The 23396-nt window shown below is 45.0% G+C and overlaps 1 protein-coding gene across 15 annotated transcripts in view; it reads right to left on the bottom strand.

Annotated features, from left to right (window-relative positions):
- pik3cd (phosphatidylinositol-4,5-bisphosphate 3-kinase, catalytic subunit delta) overlaps positions 1 to 23396 on the bottom strand; it is a 206798-nt gene that overhangs the window by 25135 nt on the left and 158267 nt on the right. For all 15 annotated transcript variants that reach the window (XM_069918431.1, XM_069918432.1, XM_069918423.1 and 12 more), the window contains 8 exons: positions 21807 to 21896; positions 15180 to 15401; positions 10745 to 10841; positions 8774 to 8904; positions 7254 to 7304; positions 4933 to 5100; positions 2361 to 2482; positions 571 to 714 (listed from right to left, as the gene is read on the bottom strand). In XM_069918431.1, coding sequence (XP_069774532.1) covers positions 571 to 714; positions 2361 to 2482; positions 4933 to 5100; positions 7254 to 7304; positions 8774 to 8904; positions 10745 to 10841; positions 15180 to 15401; positions 21807 to 21896 — 1025 coding nt within the window. The remainder of the gene's footprint in view (positions 1 to 570; positions 715 to 2360; positions 2483 to 4932; positions 5101 to 7253; positions 7305 to 8773; positions 8905 to 10744; positions 10842 to 15179; positions 15402 to 21806; positions 21897 to 23396) is intronic.

Here is a 23396-nt window from a genome sequence, read left to right as displayed (position 1 = left end):
AGACTGTACTGGTAGAATGTGTTACACCACTAACAACTGAAGGACATTGGAGAATAAAGAAAACCAATTTATTATAGCTGCCCCTCCATTCCTTCCAACAAATGTCATTAAAATTCACGTAAAGCCCCCAGGTCTCAACAAAAAGGATTTTTAAAGTAAAAACACAATGCTAGAGAAACTCAGATCATCAAACAGCATAGTTTAGAGAGCAAAGGTAAAAATACACAAAGAATGTTTTGGGCTTGAGCCCTTCAAGGTATAAGCAAAATGTAGACAGGTGCCCGAACAAAATGGTGGGGGAAGAGGAGGGCTGGGGGGGGAGGAGCATGGTCCCTTAGGCAGGAGGTAACAGGTGAAAAAGGGAGGGAGTGCACAGCAGAAAATGGGGGGGGGGGGGGCTCTGTGAATTGAGAGGAAAGGGGGGTGGAGAACTGGAGGAAAGAAGACTGAGGGAACGGGAAGGGAGGGAGGACAGGGAGAAGGTGAGCAGAAACTGAGAAGGCGAGAACTCGATGTTATTGCCATCTGGTTGGAGAGTGCCCAGGTGGAATATTCAGAAAGATCCTCTACCTGAGATGCCAAAACAGGAAGTGCCCAATTTTTTTGTTCTTCAAAGCCCTCTCCAGTAGGAACTTGGTCAGTTCAGCATATAAGTAGGGCTCGTACTTCAACACTTGAACCAACTGCAGGAGATACTGAAAAAGTTCTTCATCACTGAGGGGCAAGTGAGAAAGAACAAGAAAGAGATGTTCAATCAGTGAAAAAAATTAACTGTTAAAAACCTGTAGAGCTGACCATGAGCTCAATAAAAGAAACATTTGCAAAGAGATTTTTATGTCCCCAGGACATGGTTTCAACCTTTCACAGCTAATGTGTGCACTCATTGTCAGAGTATTGGGAACACAGCAGCCATTCCTGCTCCCACAATTGCAATGATATAATTTTTTTTCAATTAAAATTTTTAAAAATTGAGACCTAGCAGGTCTTTCCCACCCACAAGCCCATGCCGCCCAACTGACTTGCAATCCGCGTACGTTTTGAAGGGTGGGAGGCAACTGGAGCACTCGGAGGAAACCTACGCAGACACAGGGTGAACGTACAAGCTCATTACAGACAGCACCAAATTAGAGCCCCGGTCACTGGCACTGTCACAACGCAAACCGTGTCAGCAAATGACGAGAGAACATCAGCTCATTGAGATGAAATAACGCTAGGGAAATGTCTCTAAGCTCTTCTTTAATATCACCCTGGGCTGGTTCAACAGAGGCAGGAAATGAAGGTTGTGCTTGTACTTGGGGTACTCTCTGGATGAACTTCCTTTTGGGGAAGACAAGAGCTCAGGGATCCAGAACTAAAGGTTCAGACACTTCTGACAAAAGCGGAGAGAAATTTTCTCCTGATGGTGAAACTTTGAGATCTTCTACAGCAGAGAGGGGAGGAGATGGAGTCACTAACTATACCTGCGGCTGATGCAAATGGTTGGTAGATGGGGAGATTTGAAGATGGGGTGGGAGGATGACATTGTGCTGACCCAGGTTCAGATCAGACACAGCCAAATGAGGTGAAACAAAGAAGTCTGCAGACCCTGTGATTGCATGAAAGTGCTGGAGAAACTCAGCAGGTCCTGCAGCATCCACAGGAGGCAAAGATAAATCACCAATGTTTCGGGCTCAAAGATGTATCTTTGCCTCCTATGGACGCTGTGGGACCTGCTGAGTTTCTCCAGCATTTTTGTGTATTAACCTATTGAGAGTTAGAGCAGGTGTGGAGACAGGACGGCTGACTCCATTTCCTCATACAGCAGGGAGAGCGATTACTCAGTCAATGTGCTGCACCAAGATGAATTCAGCTGTGTACATTATATCGGAATTAAACCAATCTTTATGGGTCACGTCTCCAGAATGGAGGACCATCGCCTTCCCAAGATCGTGTTATATGGCGAGCTCTCCACTGGCCACCGTGACAGAGGTGCACCAAAGAAAAGGTACAAGGACTGCCTAAAGAAATCTCTTGGTGCCTGCCACATTGACCACCGCCAGTGGGCTGATAACGCCTCAAACCGTGCATCTTGGCGCCTCACAGTTTGGCGGGCAGCAACCTCCTTTGAAGAAGACCGCAGAGCCCACCTCACTGACAAAAGGCAAAGGAGGAAAAACCCAACACCCAACCCCAACCAACCAATTTTCCCCTGCAACTGCTGCAACCGTGTCTGCCTGTCCCGCATCGGACTTGTCAGCCACAAACGAGCCTGCAGCTGACGTGGACTTTTTACCCCCTCCATAAATCTTCGTCCGCGAAGCAAAGCCAAAGAAAAAGAATGAGTGCAGTTCTAATCCCTTACCTTCCCAATGATCACATACCTCAACTTCCTTAAACAATCTATTGCCAATGAGCGGACGAAGCGGCAAGGAAAGCTGTAGTCTAGAAGCTCCAGGGCATTTAGTGCAGGCAGTTTCTTCCATGACTGCAGGAGGGATATTACCTGCAAAATAAAATGCACTCTGGCTGCAATGCGACTGTACAATTCACACACGCACAGTTACTGCTGTGCTGCTTCAATCCACAGACCATCTGTTCTCATTAAATACAGTGTTCAAAAATAATAACTAGCAATCAGGTGAACAGAGATACCCCTGCCTGCCATATCAAGCAGGGAACAACGGCAGCCCGTGCTTACAGTACAACTCTGATAATCCACTCTTTGATTATTGGGATCCCCCAAAGGTTCAGCAAATGGGTGCTGATCCCCCTGCTCCGTCTCACACATCACGAGATTACTTCCTGTAAACTCACTGTGGTCCTGGTTCAGAGAGTCACCGAGCAAGACTACAGGGAAACAGGCTCCTTGGCCAACTCATTCATGCCAACTAAAATCTCGAGCTGCGAGAGGACCCCAACTTACCAGGAACCCAGTTCCCATGTTTCTTGTAGCACACAGGTTCCCAGCTCCCTTTAAACCCTCCAAGTTGACTGGGAAAAAACTGTACTGCAATGTTCAAAGAAAGTGAGTGAGAAGAGTTTGAATATTAATTGAATAAAATCCAATAGTCTGGAAAACTGGTAAGTGCAGCAAGATCAAGGTCGTGGGCTTACAAGCAAGAATTGACAGTGAACCTCGTGAGAAATTTGCGGCAGATGAACAAAGGTTTAGTTGAAGGGGAAGCTCACGTTCAGGTTTCAAAAGTTTGTTCTGCGGGCAGTCCAGCTGTGCAATTTCGACATGGTTCAACAGAACAAAAGCAATGGAGAATGGAGTCAGAGACAAGATCCATTAGCAGGGAGCAGGGTTTCGGGGGTGTCGTTAAAGGAGAATCTTTAAAGTAAAAAGTGAAAGTTTGAAGAGCAAATTTCAGATCCAGGGACCCAGGCAGCGGTGAGTCAACAACAGTGGAGCCATCCAGGAAGCCAGAATGGAAGGACAGCAGAACTCCTGGATGTTTGGAGGGTTTGAGGAGATTGCAGATGTAAGGAAGGATGAGGGGATTTTAAAAGAAGCACAAGAATATTACAGTGACCTCCTCAGCATCAACAAATCCAACACACTGTAAACTTGCAAAATATATTTCCTATGGCACCTTTTGTAATTATTTCTATTACTGAAGTGTTAATAAAGTTTCAATTCTCAAAGGGCAAAGGTCCAGTTGCAGCAGAGCATGGTATCAAGCTGAAACCTGAAGCTGAGAGAGCCGGGGTTAATTACTCTGATTGAGTTAATGAAGCGATTCCTGCCGCAGATTCCTGCAGAGAGCAGACTCCCAGATTAAAAATATAGTTGAACCTTATGATCCTGTGCCAGGTTGCAGATTGACCTGTCAGCATCTAACAAACATTTGTCTCACTCACAAGCTTCACAGGCTATAGCTTGTGAAGTGGGAGGGAGAGAGAGGGAAGGGAAGGAGGGAGAGTGCAAGGAAAAGGGAGAGGGAGGGAGAGAGGAGAGAGACAAAGAGAAAAAGTGAGAGAGAGAGAGGATGGAGAGATAGAGACAAAAAGAGTAAGGGAGAGAAAAAGAGAGAATTGAAAGTAGTGAATACACCCAATCTGTATGTTTTCATGACTGCTTTCATTCCTTGTGCTCACAGTGAAGAATCAATGAAGCAATCCATTCCTATCCAATGTCTTCTTTGGGAAGCTGCCAGTCATATACCAAGAAAACAGAAGGGTGAAAATGCCTGGTCATTTGGGATTGCTGCTTCAGCGTCTATCTGTCTGACAACATCTGTCTTCCACAGTCCTAGCCAGTGGACAAGAGACCACAATCCCCACAGAGAGGCAAAGGTCTTTGGGCCATTTGGAAATCACCCTAGGCACATTCATCGAAGATAGCTACTGAGTTGAACTACATTTTTTGGGGATTTTAATTTGTTAAAGATGTTTGAGCATGTGAAATCTGAATGGCCAAGCTTATAATTCTTTCAGAACATTCTCAGACGAAGCATATTTTAAAGAGGTCACATCTACACCACAATACCACCACATTGGGTACTTCATTGAAGCTCTGATAATCTGAATGAATGGGAGTTTATTGTCATATACGTAAGTTCAGATTGAGTATCCCTTATCCGAAATGCCTAGGAACAGAAGTGTTTTGGATTATGGATTCCAATATCCTATAGGTAGGAGAACTGGTTCAACTTTGGAGTTGGCAGTTGAAGTGTCAGGAGTTCCGGAGAGTTGGCGGCCGGGGTCAGTGTTCGTGTCAGTGGCTGGGGCGTTGGGAGCTCCGGAAAGTCGGAGGAATTGGAATAAGATATCTTGGGGATGGGAATCAAGTCTAAACACAAAATCCATTAATGTTTCATATACACCTTATGCACATTGCCTGAAGGTAATTTATACACGATTTTTAATAATTTTTTTTCTTTATGCAGTGTTTTTCTATTTTTCATTATCTTCTGTTCATCACTTGTCAGCCTCGTCTCAGTTTCCTACCTGAGCGACATCCTCATGCTTGTTCCACTTTGTCACTGACAGCAGCTTAGCGAGAGACTCAGGGAAATGGTCGCGGACTTCGTACCGCAGCTTCCACACGAGATCCTTCTCGTCCTCAAAAAACTCAGTTAATGTCTTGCGTTCCATGATCTCCTTCAACTGGTATTGCTGTGGAATCGATTCAGAGACCCCAATTAGTCCACGTGCCACTCCCTCTTCCAGAAATGTCCATTGGAAAAACCCTTCATCCCACTCATAGTCATAGCAGCTTTTATTCAAGTCTCCCAGTCACTGCCAAAATAATGACCAACGATGGGCTATATTCCAACTTACTGCATGAGTTAATACCGTTGATTTAATGTCAGTACCGTTGGCTTAAGCAAGGCTCACATAAGGTTGGGAATAATAAAATATACTGATGCATGGCCAAACTCCAATTTATCGAAGGACAGTTTATTGCTGTTTTAGGTTATGACATGTGCATAGTTCACAGAATACAGCGAAGTCACAGTGAATACGATGCCAAAGTAACTCCATTCCTTATGGTGGAGTGACAGACCGTTCCTCAGAGTGGGATATGGAGAAACTTTGTGGAGAACAACAGTGTACACTCGGCCTGAGAGTCATTGTTGGAGTGTACAAAGCTCACCAAGAATGCCACACAGAGCATATCCTTGATTGGTAACACAGATAACATGCTAGCAGGAATGTTTACTTGGGAATTACTCAGTTTCCATGGAACAGGTCATGAAATACTCTCTGGCGATGGGGAGCTGCACTGCCTTGTGATTACTCAATGATATAGCAGTCTCTTCAATCTGAGGCGCCTGCAAGCTCACACCAAGACACAAGAGAAACTTGTCCGTGAACTACTCTTTGCAGACGATGCCGCTTTAGTTGCCCATTCAGAGCCAGCTCTTCAGCGCTTGACGTCCTGCTTTGCGGAAACTGCCAAAATGTTTGGCCTGGAAGTCAGCCTGAAGAAAACTGAGGTCCTCCATCAGCCAGCTCCCCACCATGACTACCAGCCCCCCCACATCTCCATCGGGCACACAAAACTCAAAACGGTCAACCAGTTTACCTATCTCGGCTGCACCATTTCATCAGATGCAAGGATCGACAATGAGATAGACAACAGACTCGCCAAGGCAAATAGCGCCTTTGGAAGACTACACAAAAGAGTCTGGAAAAACAACCAACTGAAAAACCTCACAAAGATAAGCGTATACAAAGCCGTTGTCATACCCACACTCCTGTTCGGCTCCAAATCATGGGTCCTCTACCGGCACCACCTACGGCTCCTAGAACGCTTCCACCAGCGTTGTCTCCGCTCCATCCTCAACATCCATTGGAGCGCTTTCATCCCTAACGTCGAAGTACTCGAGATGGCAGAGGTCGACAGCATCGAGTCCACGCTGCTGAAGATCCAGCTGCGCTGGATGGGTCACGTCTCCAGAATGGAGGACCATCGCCTTCCCAAGATCGTGTTATATGGCGAGCTCTCCACTGGCCACCGTGACAGAGGTGCACCAAAGAAAAGGTACAAGGACTGCCTAAAGAAATCTCTTGGTGCCTGCCACATTGACCACCGCCAGTGGGCTGATAACGCCTCAAACCGTGCATCTTGGCGCCTCACAGTTTGGCGGGCAGCAACCTCCTTTGAAGAAGACCGCAGAGCCCACCTCACTGACAAAAGGCAAAGGAGGAAAAACCCAACACCCAACCCCAACCAACCAATTTTCCCCTGCAACTGCTGCAACCGTGTCTGCCTGTCCCGCATCGGACTTGTCAGCCACAAACGAGCCTGCAGCTGACGTGGACTTTTTACCCCCTCCATAAATCTTCGTCCGCGAAGCCAAGCCAAAGAGATCCTACTAGATGTCAACAAAAGTGCAGTAACTGCTGTCAAATAACCCAATGGGGCTGTTCAATGCACAGGCCATATGCTGTGGTAATGCTGCTCGAACTGCAGTTCTGTTCAAGGGGTTTTGACCTTCACGCTAACTTTTTCTTTTTTCACCAACACTGCCTAACCTGCTTAGTATTAGCAACAGTTGGTGCTTTTGTTACTGGAACTTCATGGTTTTACGGTTAGTGTAGTGGTAAAGGCACCACTACAGCTCCAGTGACCTGAGTTTGAATCCCATGCTGTCTATAAGGATTTTGTCTGACCTCCCTGTGCCTACATGGGTTTCCTCTGACCACTGAAAACACACAGGGGTTGCAGGTAAATTGGGGTATTTGGGTGGCACGGGCTTGTGGGGCAGAAGGGCCTGTTACTATGCTGTATGTCTAAATAAAAATAAAATAATACAACTTACCTCCGACTGCGATGCTTTAACACGCTCTCCATTCCTACCCAAATCGAGGATCTGGGGGGGCAGACAAGAAACATGGCACTCATTACAAAACAACTCAATAGATGTCCTTCACCAGTTCCGATGTAGAGTTTCAGCTCGAATCATGCACCTTTCTGTGTTCTCCCACTGAAGCTGCTCGACCTGCTGAGTTCCTCCAGCAGATTGAGTTTGGTGAACAGATGTTTGGTTTGGGAAGTACAGACAGATACATTTGGTTTGTTTCGCTTCCTGATGAAGTCACTAGAAGTAGCGTGTGCTTTTCGGGAGTTGGGTCAGCCTGTGGCTTCCAGATGTGTGGTGGTCTACTGCCAGCGTAATTCCCCTTTGTACAGTCTGGGTTAATGAATGGACAGGGGAGGGGAGGTGAAATTATCCAGCGTTACCACCTCTCCTGGGCAACGACTCAGCTCTGGCTATGGGCTGGGTTGAAAGATTTTTTTAAAAATTGGCCATACAGCACGGTAACAGGCCCTTCCGGACCACCCAAATACCCCAATTAACCTACAACCACCAGATGTTTTGAAGAGCGGGAGGAAACCAGAATCCCCGTGGAAAACCAACTCAGGCAAGGGGAAAACATACAAACTCCTTACAGAGAGTGAGGGATTCGAACCTGGGTCGTTGGCGCTGTAATAGTGTTGTTCTGAACCCTACACTAGCCATGCCACCCACATTCTCTTCTGTCATGCTGGCCAAGATGGGACGAAGGGCTTGTTTCCTGATGTAGAACTCTGACACCACGTAACCCAGGGGAGTGGGGGCAGATTATATGGCTTGGATCACCTTTCCATTTCTGGAGCTTCTTGTTTCTTAAATCTAATTTTTAGATACAGCAGAGTAGAAGCCGATTCTGGCCATTTAAAACTGTGCTTCCCAATTACACCCAAATTAACCTTCAACCCTTGATTCTGTATCCTTATCTTTGCTATACAAAGGACATTGTTGGACCAGCTGAGTTTCTCCAGCATTGTGTTTGTACTTCATCCACGGCATCTGCAGACTTTCGATTTGCACTTCTTCCAACCCTGGCACATTTTGGATGGTGAGAGGAGGAAACCGGAACACATGGGAGAAACCCACGCAGATGCGGGAAGAATCTACAGGCAGCACCGGATTAGAACTCGGGTCACTGGTGCTGTAATAGCGTTGCGCTCACCGCCAAGCTAATCGTGCTGCCCACCAATTCTAAGTTTTTTTTAATTTTAATTTTAGACACACAGCACAGTAACAGGCGATTCAGCCGACAAGTCTGTGCTGCCCAATTACACCCAATTAACCTACAACCCCAGTACGTATTGAACAGTGGGAGGAAACCAGAGACCTCAGGGAAAACCCATGCAGACAAGGGGAGCACATACAAACTCCTTACAGACAGCGCGGGCTTCAAACCCCGATCCTAACCGCTGGCGTAGTAAAGCCGTTGCACTGACCGCTACGCCAACCGGGCTGCCCATTTCTCAGAGGTCAAATTCTGCACTTACCTTTTCAATAGATGGGTAATAGATGGGATGGGGTACCACACTGTGGAAAAAGATGTTTAAAGCAGCAGTGCTGTCAGTGTTTGGATTACTCTGTACAGTACCCATCGGGTTCAACAGCTCTCCCTTGTCGTCTGTCAAACAGAAAGAATATTCACTGTTAAAGACCTTAAACCAAAATCCATCCTTCCACTATCAGATGATCAGAGAACTAAAATTTTTGGGTGAGGAGCTAATTTTCTGATTCAAGTCACAACCTGCTGAGTAACTGGGATGCTGGAACAGAGAGGGGCATTTTTGGTAAAGCCAGGGTCGCAGCAACAGCGGAGAGGTCAGGAACAGACACATTTGCAGAAGACACACACACTGCTCCCATGTGCCAACATTCTGCCCATCCTCTGTCTTCACCATCAATCACAGAAGCAACAAGCAACCTGGCAATACATCTGGTTTCCATCACTGTTAAAATTGGGCAATTAAGTGAATGGGCAGTTTGCATTAATAACATCAAAGAAAAATTTGCCTTTTGATATTTTCTCTTGCTTCTTTTTCAGGCCATCCCATAATGCCAGTATGGGAAATATGCAGCCACTTTTTTCCACAGCGCTTTTCTCGCTCAGTTGATAACACTACACAATGAAGATTTTGCTTCTTGAACACTTTTGGGTGTATTTTATGGATTTTGGACTGCTGATCACGAAAATTGCGGTAACAGTTTCCTATCACATAACTTTTTTAAAAAAAAGCTATCACCTATTTTTGTGATTTCCTGTTATATTTTAAGTCTACTTCAAGCATATAAAACCATGACGTGCAACATGTCATTGAAAATTCATTTTCTGCATTTGCACTTGGACGTCTTCCCTGCTGATCTTGGTGCCGTCAGTGACAAACATGGTGAAAGGTTTGACCAGGATATTGCGACCGTGGAAAAACAGTATCAGGGCAACTGGAATCCATCATTGCTGGTCAACTATTGTTGGGTACTGACACAAGAGGCTGAGTAGAAATGAATATCAGCGGTCAGTTAGGCCAGTTGAACTAACTCAATGTGTCAGCTTCATTATGCGATTAAACATGCTAAATTCAATAAAAGCATCTGCAACTTCCTACGTGATGCTGCAAATCTGAAATTATCTTTGTGTTCAGCTTGAAGTTCTCTATCACAATCTGCAATTTGTCTTCAGCAAGTAAACTTTTTGAAAAAAAAATTTGTTGTCCAGCGCTATTCATCAAACCTGAAAGATTCCACCCGCGCCCCCCCCCCCCCTTCCTCCATCACCCTCATCAACGCAGCACTCCCTTGGTGATGCACAGGAGTGTTAGGTTTTCAAGGGGTCAGACTCTGAGGAGCAGGAGATTACTGAGGGTTTGATGTATGATGAGCGTTTGATGCCTCTGGGCCTGTGCTTGCTCGAGTTTAGAAGGAATCTCATTGAAACCGACCGGATATCGAAAGGGCTGGATAGAGTGGATGAGAAGATGTTTCCAGGAAATTCCGGGATCCAAGGGCACAGCTTCAGAATTAAAAAAAAAGTCCCTATTTCTGTCTCCCAACAGCGGACCCTCGTCCTGGCCGCATGTCCATCCGAGATCCCGATCGCAGATCTTGCCTAGCCACCCACCCATCTGAGCTCACGATGCCCCATGCGTGGACTTAACACCTGATGCTGGCCATCCGAGCTCCCAACGCCTTGAACAACGCAGGTAATTATCACAGCCAAAAGTTTATCCTGTGTAAAAGTCAACATTCCCCCCCCCCCCCCCCCCCCACCGCCAAACACCATTTTTGGCCTGAAAAAAGTGGTCCAAAAGATTTTATATTTCCATGAGTATATACAGTTATTCTGCAAGTGCAATCCAATCACCCAGGCCAAAGGCAGCACCTGCTGTTTCAGCAAAATGATACCAGCCTTCTGGAAGGAAGAGATGGCATCACTGACCATCCCTGAGCTCCATGACTGTGCGTCTTACCTGGCACTGATGGCCAAGTGTACAGCCAAACATCGCCAGTCTTCAACTGGTCCTTGTAATCAAATACCATGGTGTTCACCCAGGCAATTGGGCAGTCCTGCAGTGAAATCGGAAACACTCCCATCAATAAAAACTTTAGACTGAACCATTCATCCTAAACTACTCAGCACATTCAACAAGGGATTACACTATTTGTCTGACACGTCTGTCCATGGTCTCATTCTCTGCCAGACTGAGCCCACCCACAAATTGGTGGAACACCTCATCTTCTGCCTAGGTACCCTCCAACTGGATAGCATTGACTTCTCTGGCTTTGCTTCAACTACCCTGCACCCCCCCGTCCCACCCCAACTTTTTCCCCTGTCGCCTTTCCCCAGCTCCTATTCCCTCTGTTGCTTTTCACAGAGCCAAAATCAATTCTCACCTCTACCCTTATCATATCCAACTAACACCTTTTGTTGGCCTGGACTCCTCCCCCCGGCCTGCACTGTCTCTATTCTGACCTTTTCTGTTCTTTGCTTGTTCCTTGAAGAAGGGCTCGGGCCCGAAACGTCAGTAACATAATCTTTACCTCCTATGGACACAGCGAGACTGGCTGAGGTCCTCCAGCATTTTGGTTCTGTCAATATTTACATCCAGTTTTATCTGCTGTTTATCCAATGTGCTTCTGTTCTATTCTTTATTTTACAATGACTGTCATTTCACAAATCAAACACAAAAGCAATCGCATGGAAAGTCAACCTTTCATGAATGAAACACGGCAGTAAACATTACTGCATCACTCCACAGAATTGGCCAGCTGCTTCCTGTGGTGAGTCACCCTGTGACAATAACATTATTTACCATGCCAAGTCCCCACAGGACAGCACTCCTGTTTTGAGGCCATACAGGTGAACATGGACCTCAAAGACCTGGATGCAATTGGGCCCCACGGACTCATGGGCCAAAATGGCCTGTTATTGCGCTGTACGTCTAAATTAAAAAATTTATTGTCATGAACATGTATCACAAATTTCGATGTTTAGCGCCAGCATTAGGTGCAAAAATTGCTGTAAATAATATATTCAAAAATAAATAAATTAGGGCAAAAGAAGAGGAAAAAGTGAGGCAATGTCTGTGGTTCATTGTCCATTCAGAAATCTGATGGTGGAGGGGAAGACGCTGTTTCTGCACCATTAGGTGCTCGTCTTCAGGCTCCTGTACCTCCTTCCTGATGGTAGCAGAGTGAAGAGGGCCTGGCCTGGGTGGTGGGGGTCCTTGAGGATAGAGGCTGCTTTTTTGAGACACTGGCTCTTGTAGATATCCTTAATGAAGTGAAGACTGATGCCCATGATGGCACTGGCTGAGTTCACAATTCTCCATTGCCTTTCACTCCAAACTGTACTCAAGAAGAAGAAAATGTGTGCAAAAGACAGAAATGTTGACTAACTGACTGTGCAAATACAGTCAACAGAACAAGCAGTTGAGTTTGGGTTCACCATGAACTTGGTGGAGTTGGACTGACATCCGCGTCACCCTCTCCATACCAGGAGGGAACTGCACAGGGTCTCAGGCATGGACTCAGGAGGTTGATCTCACCAGTACCTGGCCAATTGGTTTCAGTGGGACATCCTCCTCCTCTGCCTGTGGGTGGACTGCAGGTGGTGGGGAGAGGGAGGCGGGGAATCAGATGGAGAGGATTCAGAACATTCTGACAATTGATCCACTTCAAACAATTTTCTTTTGACTTGGCAACAGGCCAAATGTTTTGGGGGGAAAAAATACATCTGAAAGAAATGTTTTGAAAACCCATCTGAAAAATGGTTTTGACCATATGACTAAAATTAGGGAGCTGAGATCACGTAGGAAAAATATTTTCAAGCAAAAATCAGAATGAGTGTATGGGTGTGACCAACTCTTGTTGACCAGATGACTGATGATCCATGTCTGCTATGCCACAGATGTGACTACACAGAAAATGATTCCAGTTCATGGTCACACTAAACCTGGTACAGCGAGGAGGAGGGTTCTTCCGCAAGCAGTCCAGCAGTCAACTCTAATATGCATGCAGTGGTACAGAATAGAAGTTGGCCTCTTCAGCAACAATGAGTCAAAATACAAAGGGGTAGAAAATCTCGTGAAATGGTGCAAGAGTCACTACATGACTGTCAGTGTGGACAAGATAAAAGGAGATGATTGTGGACTTCAGGAGGACCAGAGACAACCATTCTCCACTACACATTAATAGCTCAGTAGTGGAGTGCGCAAAGTTCCTCGGAGTCCATTTAAGAAGTGACCTATCCTCGACACACATCTCCTCACTTAACAGGAAGGCTCAACAGCAAGAGCACTTCCTGAGAAGGCTGAGAGAGGCATGGCCATCATTCTGCCAGCTTTCTACAGGAGTTCAATTGAGAGCATCACTGTGTGGTATGGTTGCTGTAGAGCATCAGATATGAGGTCAGTCGACCAAAAAAGTGACAGAGAGGATTACTGGGGTTACCCTCCCGCCCATTGATGGGATTTACCGGGATCGTTATTTAAAGAGGGCTCACAGAATCAGCAAGGACCCCCACCATTCCACAGGCAGCATCAGTTGGAAAATAGATATAGGCGTAACAGAGCCAGAACCACCAGACTGAAGAACACCCTCTTCCCACAGGCAGTGAGAATACTGAATGACTGCTAAAACAACTTTCTGTGACTATTACTTATTACAAATATTTATTTATATATACACATATGTACTGTGTATAAATACAGTACATGTCTTGTTTAGGACTGTACATGTGTTTGCTCTGTGGACTGGAAAATGCTGTTTTGTCGGGTGTGCTGATACAATCAGATGACAAATAAACCTGAAATTTAACTTGAAAAGCAAGAGGATAATTAAAGAGTAGAGTGTTACAGGGAAAAGATCAATAAGTACAGATGAAGGGAAGCATAACATCATTGTTGTGAGGCTCATTCACCAGTCTGATGGCAGAGGGGAAGAAACTGTCTTTAAAGCCATTGGTGCGTGATTTCACTTCCTTGAACTTTCTTCCCCGCGGGAGGAGGGAGAAGTGACTGTGTCTGGGATGCAATGTGATTACATCCAATACACCTGCATAGCATTGGAAAATGATCACCAATCATAATTTACAGGTGGCAACTCTGTGCTGTCTGTAAGGACTTTGTACATTCTCCCCGTGACTGCATGGGTTTCCCCGGGTGGGGGGGGGGGGCTCCAGTTTCCTTCCACTATTCAAAACGTACCGGGGGTGGAGATTAATTGGATGTAATTGGGCGGCAGACACCTGGGCCAAAACGGTAGTTACTGTGCTAAATTTAAATTCATCACAGAACGTAAGCTTATAAAAATATACAAGCCAAAATTCTCTGAAAATTTCTTGATCCCCAAGAAGTGTTCAGAAAGGTTATCCTGACATACCACAGGATTGTGAAGAGATAGTTTTCTAAAGTCTTTCATGACCTCATGACAACTTAAAATACATCGCAGCCAATTAAATACTTCTAAATTGTATGTGTGGCCAAGCAATAATCATCCTGGGCACAGGAATATTCTGCAAGAAGTAAGGTGATAATGATTATAAACATTGGGGAGAAGAGCAGAAATTAATTCCATCCACATGAAGGACACTGTTTGACCTGTTGAGTTTCTCCAGCATTGTGCTTTTACTTCAACCACAGTGATTGCAGACTTTCGTGTTTTACTTAATTCCTTCTATCCTGGGATTTTTTTCACGGGGAGAATGTACAAAGTCCTTACAGATACCCAGCTGAATCAAAAGGCACAGGGTTCCATTTTTGCCAATCAGAAAGGCGGTGTCTCCGACAGTGAGGCACTCCTTCAACACTAGTGCAATGTTAGTCTCACGTTGTGTGCTTAATTATCTGAAGTGGGACTTGAACCCTCAACCTTCTGAGTGTTCAGAGGTGACAGAACTGATAGCTGAGGCACAGTATTTTTCAGTTCCCAAAACTTTGTTAAAATTCCAAAATTTGAAAGTGGTACATTTCTCCATTGGTTCTGTAAATTGCTCCAACATATCAAAACAAGAATTCATTTTGCTCAAGGGAAAAGCTCTTAGGTAGACTAAAGCTCCCACTAAAATCCAGGGTCCTGGACTCAAAACAAGAATTATTTCTCTTTCCACAGATATTGCCTGATCGACTGAGCTTTTCCAACATTTTCTGTTTATATTTCAGATTTCCAAAAATGTGTGATATTCTGCCCAAATCCAGCATTCCTGTTAGGTGCTACAACAATAACACTGTCCATAACAGGTGTCACTGTGCCTTTCTTTCCCAAGTAGAGCACAAAGTTGTTTGCAAGTTTGTCAGAATGTTGAATTACCCATAACCACCTGGAAGTTGATTATCTGATCAAATCAAGCATTTGTTTCATTAATCGCAGCAGAGGGTGCGGATTGGCAGTGAAAATCCAACTTACGGCTTTCTTTGATTTCTTCTTTGTCGACCGAGCCTTTTTGGCCTTTTCTATCACGGCGTACAATGCAAAACAGAGACGTGTCATCCGTGGTAGGTCACAGAAGTTGATGTCGAACTCCAGCTCTTGATTCCACACGGGCTCAGAACTCACATTGACCTCCTGGCTGGAAACCATCTTGCAGAGCATCTCGCTTCCGTGAAACAACCCGGCTTGAACGACGAGCTGAAATGAAGGAAAGGAGGGTAAGAAATCTCTAGGCCACAAGGTACATCTGCAAGCAAGCTGGTAAGGAGATTTTGCAAGGTTTTAACATATGCATTATAAAAAATATCCTCCTTACAAACTTGTTACAGACTGCTGCGAATTGGAACCCAGGTCACTGGCACTGGAAGAGTGCTGTGCTAAATGCTCTGTGAACCATGCTGCCTTAAAGAAAGAATAATAGACACCCAAAATGTATTTTAACAACTTAGAAAGATGGCATGGTTAGTGTAGCGGTTAGTGCAACGCTGTTACAGTACAAGCAACCTGGGTTTGGATCCCACGCTGTCTGTAAGGTATTTGTATGTTCTCTCCATGTTTTCATGGATTTCCTCCAGGTGCTCTGGTTTCCTCCCATCTTCCAAAAAAAAGCGTACGTGGTTGTAGATGAAGGGCCTGTTAGTGTGCTGTATGTCTGTATCTCTTATTGGAAGAAAAATATCACCCCTCAAGGGATGAGGGAATCAAGTGGTGTGCCTTAATGATGAGGATAAATTGTCAGCTTTAAAGCTCATACTGAACACCAGGAATAGAAAATGTTGCAATTCCAAGCACCATCCGCCTTTGTTCTGACCGGCGTACCATAAATAAAGAAAACAACAGAGATTAGTTGTCGCCAATATCAGAGTCCATTTACTCTGAAAGAATGACTCATTGAGGGTCCAGATAGAATCCTGGGAACCATAGCCAACAGTTGTGAGACGGACAGAGGGCAAGGCCATGACACTCAAGTCATTGCAGAGAACAGCTGGAAGTCTTTGAAAACGACTGAAGGCCTTTCCACTTCCAAAACACCGCCAGGGTAATCATGTTTGCAGTGCTCTCTGCACACAGTTCCCACAGATGATCTAATAATGAACAAACTTTGGGTCAAGTTTCAAATGTTTGAACAGTGACAACTATATAGGATTTTGAGTTATGTTTTTGAAAGCTTTAATGACAAACAGGAATGAATGCACATCCAGAAAAAGCCAACCCTTTGGCCCATGCTAACCAGTCGCCCATCTGCACTTGATCTACCTGCCTGTGTTTCAAGACTCAAGATTCCTTTATTGTCATGTAATAGCACAGAATGCATAATATCACACAAAACTGCCTTCTGCCTGCCATAAAGTAGAGAGAGTCCCCATTGGTGTTGCCCAGCATTCCTTATCCTTCGTGCCTTTTAAATGTTGGAACTGTACCAACCTTTACAGCAGCCTCTGGCAGCTCGGTCCATATACATTAAAACCCCTGGTATTTGGCACCTATGGGGATTGGTAGATGCTGGGTAAGTGCATTTTCCAGTTGCTTGGGACTTACTCTGACTGTGCCGAACTAAAACTTATTCGCTGCCTGATGATGCACTGATTCTGCTCACCAGACAAGTCTAAACTACAGGATTTTTTTTTTGCCAGTTGCTTGAATTCCAGCTTTACTGCACCCACCATCCTCTGGGTGAGCCCCAGTGCATCCCAGGCTCATTTTCAACCTTTCCCCTCTCAGTTTAAACCTATTCCCTTTAGTTTTGGTCTCCCTTCCCCTAGAGACCATTCACCTTATGAACCACGGTAAGATACCACCCCCCTCCCCCCCAGCCTCCTCCACTCCAGGAAAAACAATCCCAGCCTAGGCACTCTCTCCTTCTAACTCAGGCCCTCCAGACTTGGCAACAACTCGTGAATTTGTTTTTGCATTACTCACAACACTTGATGAAGGGCTCAGGCTCAACTTAACATTTGTCACACATCGCACACCTCCCTGAAATTATTTTTCTGCGGGCGACGCAGATTGTAACGAAAGCAGCTGGGAAGGTGAGTATTTTAAAGGAGCATTTAACAGGGATTCCGCAGCCCGCAGAAATTCGCCATGGGTCGCTGATGCCACTTTTATCTTTATTTTTCCAACATGAAGAATACTGTGCAACTTGCTGAGTTTCTCCAGCATTTTTATGTTAACTATACTCACAGCTTCTGCAGATTTTCTTGTTTTACACAACAAGAAAAGGCAGATTCAAAGATTTGCCGGAGGCTCCTTTATCAGGAGGTCACAAGAGAAACTAAGGCTTTTCCTTAATCCTTTTCATTGCAGAGCATGCCAATTCCATACACAAACTGATGGGCTGGCTTTAGACAAGGGGAGAGAAATGCATGTGAGATTACTGGGTATTGGACTGTTGTTCAATCTTGTTCAACCAGAACCGATATTCCATTTATTGCTGGTGAAAATAAAATTCTTTCCCCAAGTTTTGATGACAATTATCTAATTTCACTACAGATGTGTACAGTGGGCATCTAAATCAACAGACAAAACTCAGGCAAGATACGATTCAGTGAGGACCGAACCACAACACCGATTCTCTGCCTTTTCAAATTAGACCCATGTCATCAGAACAAGGATTGGCATTCAGTCCGTCTTGTTCAGTTGAGTGCTGAGGTCTGATTCAAACACCTGATGATGCAGCAACGATGACAGGATATATATTGATGAATGTTGGAAAGGAACCAGAACAGACTGACAGGAAAAGGACAATCATCTTGGGAACATCCAGGAAAAGGAGCCGGCAGCAGCAATATCAACTGAGATGGATTGTTACTGGCAACCAAGCAGTCAGTGCAAAGAGAGCATAGTTCTCCAAAATTCATAATCATAGAATTCTACAGCAGGGAAAGAGGCCCTCTATCCAAATTGTTCATGCCGACCAAGCCAGTTCCACTTGCCTTTATTTGGCTCATATCCCTGAAAACCTTTATTTCCACATTTCGACAGACAGGATGGTAACAGGCCATTCTGGCCCACAAGTCCATGTCAATTTACAATTTACACCGGTGGGAGGAAAACGGAGGCCCCGGGGAAAACCCACGCAGACACGGGAAGAATGTACAAATTCCTTACAGACAGCGCGGGATTCAAACCCTGGTCCCAATCGCTGGTGCAGTAAAGGTGTTGCGCTAACCGCTATGCCAACAATCTCAGATGGTTAGTGTGAGCAGTTCCTTTGGTCGATCACCATTCTCACCGCCTGTGGGAAGAAGCTGTTCCTCAGCCTGGTGGTGCTGGCTCTGATACTCCTGGATCTCTTCCCCGACGGGAGCAGCTGAAAGATGCTGTGTGCAGGGTGGAAAGAGGGCCTCAAAAATTTTGCCCACCCTCTTCAGACAATGATCCTAGTAGATCACGTCAATAGGTGGGGGTGGAGGGAGACCCCAGTGATCCTCTCAGCCGCTCTTATGGTCCTGTGGATTGACCTCCAATCTAAGACATAGCTGCCTAAAATGCTTTTTGAATGTCACAATTCTACCACTTCCTCTGGCAGCTAATTCCATTCACCCACCACCCACCATGCATAGAAGGTTCCCTTCATGTCCTATTTAACTTTTTCTCCTCTTACCTTGAGTCTGTGCTCTCTGGTACCTCTATCCTGGGAAAAGGCTATGGCTATTAACTGTATCTATGCCCCTCACGATTTTATCGTCTCCCCTTATGCTCCTACACTCCAGGTGAAACGTTCCAGCTTACCAGAATCTCCTTATAACTCAAACCCGCCAGTCCCGGGAACATTCTTGGGAATCTTTTCCTTTGTTACGTTCCTCATTGAAAAATTCACCAAGCAGTGTTAAACATAGAAGATAGGAGCAGGAGTGACCTGGAGCTGAGGTGAAGATCACCTGCACCCACTACCCTGGTTGCTCAAGGTGAAAGAGGCGATGGGTTTGGCAAATGCTGTCACAGAAAATTTTGGGCGTAATTGCAAAGCTGTTTATAGATGCTCAACCATGCAGCCACAGTGAAGGTGATTTATTTTACAATATTCCCAATGTAAACCTGAGGAAGACATTCAAAAAGCATTTAAGGCAGCTTAAAAGGAGGTTAATCCACAATTTCAGTTAACTTGCATTCTCTGCTTGCATCAGAATGATCCAATTCTGCTGTGACTCATCAATCTGTGACATTGGCTCATTTCTTCCTTTATTACTGTTGTCTGATCCATGGGAAATGTCCTTCACAGCTGCAGGTCACTTTTTTTTGTTCTTTGTCCCTAATTGCTCCATTCATCCATCAACCCATTGATTGCCACAACTTATCCCACTGGCAACCCTGACCTCACCATTTCAGCTATTCTCCATTGTCCTGCTCATCTCCCCTCCCCCACATTTCCTAGTTCTGACAACAGTCTCCAACTTGAAACTTTATCTCTGTTCTCTTTCCACCGATATCTTCAGTGTGAGTTGGCACAATTCAAATGCCATCTACAAATTTGCTGGAGATGCCACGAGCTTCGGCAGAATCACAGACGGCAATGAGGAAACATACAGGAGGTTAAGTGGTCACAACATCAACCTTGCACCAAACATGAGTAAAATCAAAGAGGTTGTTTTGGATTTCAGGAGAACACAAACCAGTCTTCATCGAGGGGTCAACAGTGCAGAGGGCCAAGAGCTTCAAACTCCTGGGTGTCAACGTCTCCAAAGATCTGTCCTGGGGCCTCCATATCAATGTAATCATGAAGAAGGCTCACCAGCACCTATACTTTGTAAGGAATTTGAGGAGATTCTCAAAAACTTCTAGAAGCAGACTGTGGCGAGCATTCTATCTCATTCCATCATTGTGTAGGATAGAGGTGTCAATACAAAGGACAAACTCCAGAGTTGTGAACTCGGCCAGTGGCATCACAGGCATCAGTCTTTACTCCATCAAGGACATCTACAATTGCAACTGCATTGTAACGCTGCTGCAGTATAATAAATTTCGTGACAGATTCATAACAATAAATTCTGATTCTGACCTAACATTCCTTCTCTTTCAAATTCCTGCAGTTTCCTTGTTTTCATTCACTGAATTTCGTTATCTTTCCTCACAACATTTACTTTCTTGTTTTTCACAACATTGGAAACAAGAAGAGTGGCCCCGTCACTGCGTATCATCGACAAGAATTCAATAAGGAAATCTCCTTCTCCAATTGCAAGGTAAAGCCATGGAGCCAAAAGGGACAGGACAAGAGATTTTAAGGCTGCTCCAACTTTCAATCAGGTCATAGCTGGGTCATTTTCCTGTTCGATCTGCTCAGTTTTCATCAGCCTCAGCCTTGAGTTCATACGATGACTGGCCATCTCCTGTTCCTGGGACTGAAGGCTCCAAACATTCGCATCCTGTGAGTGAGGCCGTTTTCTCATTACACTGACCTCTCATCAGAAACCCTGCTATCGGTTCCCCAGCCTCTCAGTATGCACCTGTCCATCCCCCCCTCCCCTCAACTCCAGTGAGAGGTTCATGTGAATCTTTATCATTCACTTCTTATGGACAAGCCCTGAAGCCAGGAACCCATCCAATGAAAGCACTGCCTCTAAGGCACATGTACCCTGCTTCTTGCATGGAGACTAGAATGCCATGCAATATTGGCCAATGCTTAGAAATGGGCAGACAACAGATCCTCCAGGAACCTCAGAATCAGAATTTATTGTCATGAACATGTCACGAAATTCATTGTTTTGTAGCAGCGTCACAGTGTAAACCACCTTACAAAATAAATTTTAAAATGTGCAAGTCAAAGTAAGGCAGTGTCTGTGGTTCATTGTTCATTCAGGAATCTGTTGGCACTGGGGAAGGAGCTGTCCTTGTACTTCTGTGTGCTCATCTTCAGGCTCGACCTTCCTGATGGTGGCAGAGTGAAGAGAGCATGACCTGGGTGGTGGGGGGTCCTTGAGAATAGAGGCTGCTTTCTTAAGACACCATGTCTTGTAGATGGAGTGAAGTCTGGTGCCTGTGATGTCACAGGCTGAGTTAACAACCCTCTGGAGTTATTTCCTTTCCTGAATGTTGACACCTCCGTATCAGACACTGATGCAACTAGCAAGAATGCTCTCCATGGTACACTTGTAGAAATTTTTGAGAGTCTTCAGTGACATACCAAATCTCCTCAATCTCCTTCCATCTCGTGAAGGCGACTCAATTAAAGTTTCTTCCATCCCAATTATGTGACATTTATAAACAACGCCTACTGTCGAGCTCTCTCCTTAACTTTGTGCTACAACAAGCTTGTCTTTTGTAAAATGGCACTTGTTAGTTTGACCATGTCCATCCAACCTCCCATTAACACCCAGCCCAGTAAACACTAAATTCTAAACTTCCCCTTGCTGCTTGAAACCGCAAAAAAAAGACATTTAACTACCGGGAAATCATGATTCTAAGAAGAAATATCTTGCTTCAAGAGGTCTAAACCCAAAACCTCCAATATCCTGTGCTGCTGCGTTTTGCAGCCTGGTTTACGACACTCATGTGGATATGTGGTCGGGGACGAGTGACAAGTAATCTATGTGTTTATTAATTACTCAGATTCAGTAAACAGGTGGATATGCTTACATCAAGTGGGTAGGAAACAGTACCAACCTTCATTCCTTCATCGGCATTAACTTTGCTCCCTGAGAGTAAACTGATTGTAAAAGGCTTGTCCAAATTCCAGAGACCGATGTTCAACTGCTGAAATGGAATGGAAAACATCACATCAGTTCTCTTGTCCTTGTCAACCTGCCAGCTGTTCAGAATGGGTGAAGAGTGTTGGGCACGGACTGGGATGAACATAAACATGTAATGTGTACAAGCCCATGCATGTTCTCACTGCACACACGTGTTTGTTAATGTGCACACGCACTTGCACACACAGACATGGACTTGCACTGACACCACCAGAGGTGTGCATGCACACACGCATACCCGCACACAGACACACACACACACACACACACACACACTCACTCACTGAAACACAGACACGTTGATACTTTCACTCAGAGAGAAATCTTGTCTGGAAGAGAGTCCCTGTCAGGGATTATTGGGACTGTTCAGGACAAGTCCGGTACACTGGCAGGAAACCATCAACAAAATCTCAGGCAGCATTGAAATTTCCGAGAGAGTAAACCAGTGAGAAACATCACAATCTCACTAGGCCTGTCAAGGAGGCTCTGTCTGAAATCCTCTCCCTCACATTTACTCAACCTCCTCTCTTTCTTTCTTTCTCTCCCTCGCAAAAAGATGAAAATGCTAAAATGCAAGTTCAGCAGCTTAAGGACACGTTGTGCTGTCTCTTTTAGCTGGACAAAGCCATTCTGATGACAGTTGTGCCAGTCAACACCACTAACTGTGAATTCTACCTTTTTCTGTCCTATTGTGGTCACGGCTCTCTGCCAGTCAGACTCAGTTCCCAGCACAGTACCTGGAACACACCAGGCTCCTGTATCAATGGCCACTATTGATTTACAGAAATTAGAAGGATCGATGATTCATTACACTTTATCAAATCATCCTGACTGTGAGGACCCAATATTCTAGCCACGTGCAAAGTTAATTACTAAGGAACAGGGAAAATGCACTGGACACATTACAAAATAGTTTTTAAAAATCTTTGAAGAGCAAGAAAAGGGAAAAAAAAGCTGTTGGAACTCTGAAACAACCCCAAGAAGGGGTGTGTGACCCGATACGTCAGCTCTGTTTCTCTCTCCACAGACTCCAGCATGGCCTGACCTACCGGTCACTTCCTGGGAATCTGCATTTCACTTCAACATGTGTTTTTGTTTGTATTCTCGTTCCAACCTCCCTCCTTTATCCAGCCGCCAGATAACATCACCAAGAGTTTATTGTGACCTGAGCCTCACCCTAGCCAACTCTCCCCTAGCCTCTCTACGATTATAAACAAACTTTTTTCCTCTCTCTCCAAATTTCTGAGGGTCTTGATCTAAAATGTGAATTTCATTACAATTTCCAAAGATCTTGCTTGATTTATTGAGAGCTTCCAGTAATCTGGCAGGTCTGACAGCGTCTGTCCAGAAAGGGCCAATGACTGTTTCAGGTCCATGCTTTTATTTCCAATATTGCACCTTCATAATTTTTGTTTAACTTTTGAGCTATTGTTTTCAATGCTTTAATTACACAAGAAGGTTATCAATCAGACCATGATTGCTGAAACCCTGGTGGCTTTCTATG

The sequence above is a fragment of the Narcine bancroftii genome, chromosome 2 (genome assembly GCF_036971445.1).
Source record: "Narcine bancroftii isolate sNarBan1 chromosome 2, sNarBan1.hap1, whole genome shotgun sequence".
Classification (NCBI taxonomy): Eukaryota; Metazoa; Chordata; class Chondrichthyes; order Torpediniformes; family Narcinidae; genus Narcine; species Narcine bancroftii.
This window is presented reverse-complemented; position numbering and strand designations above follow the sequence as displayed.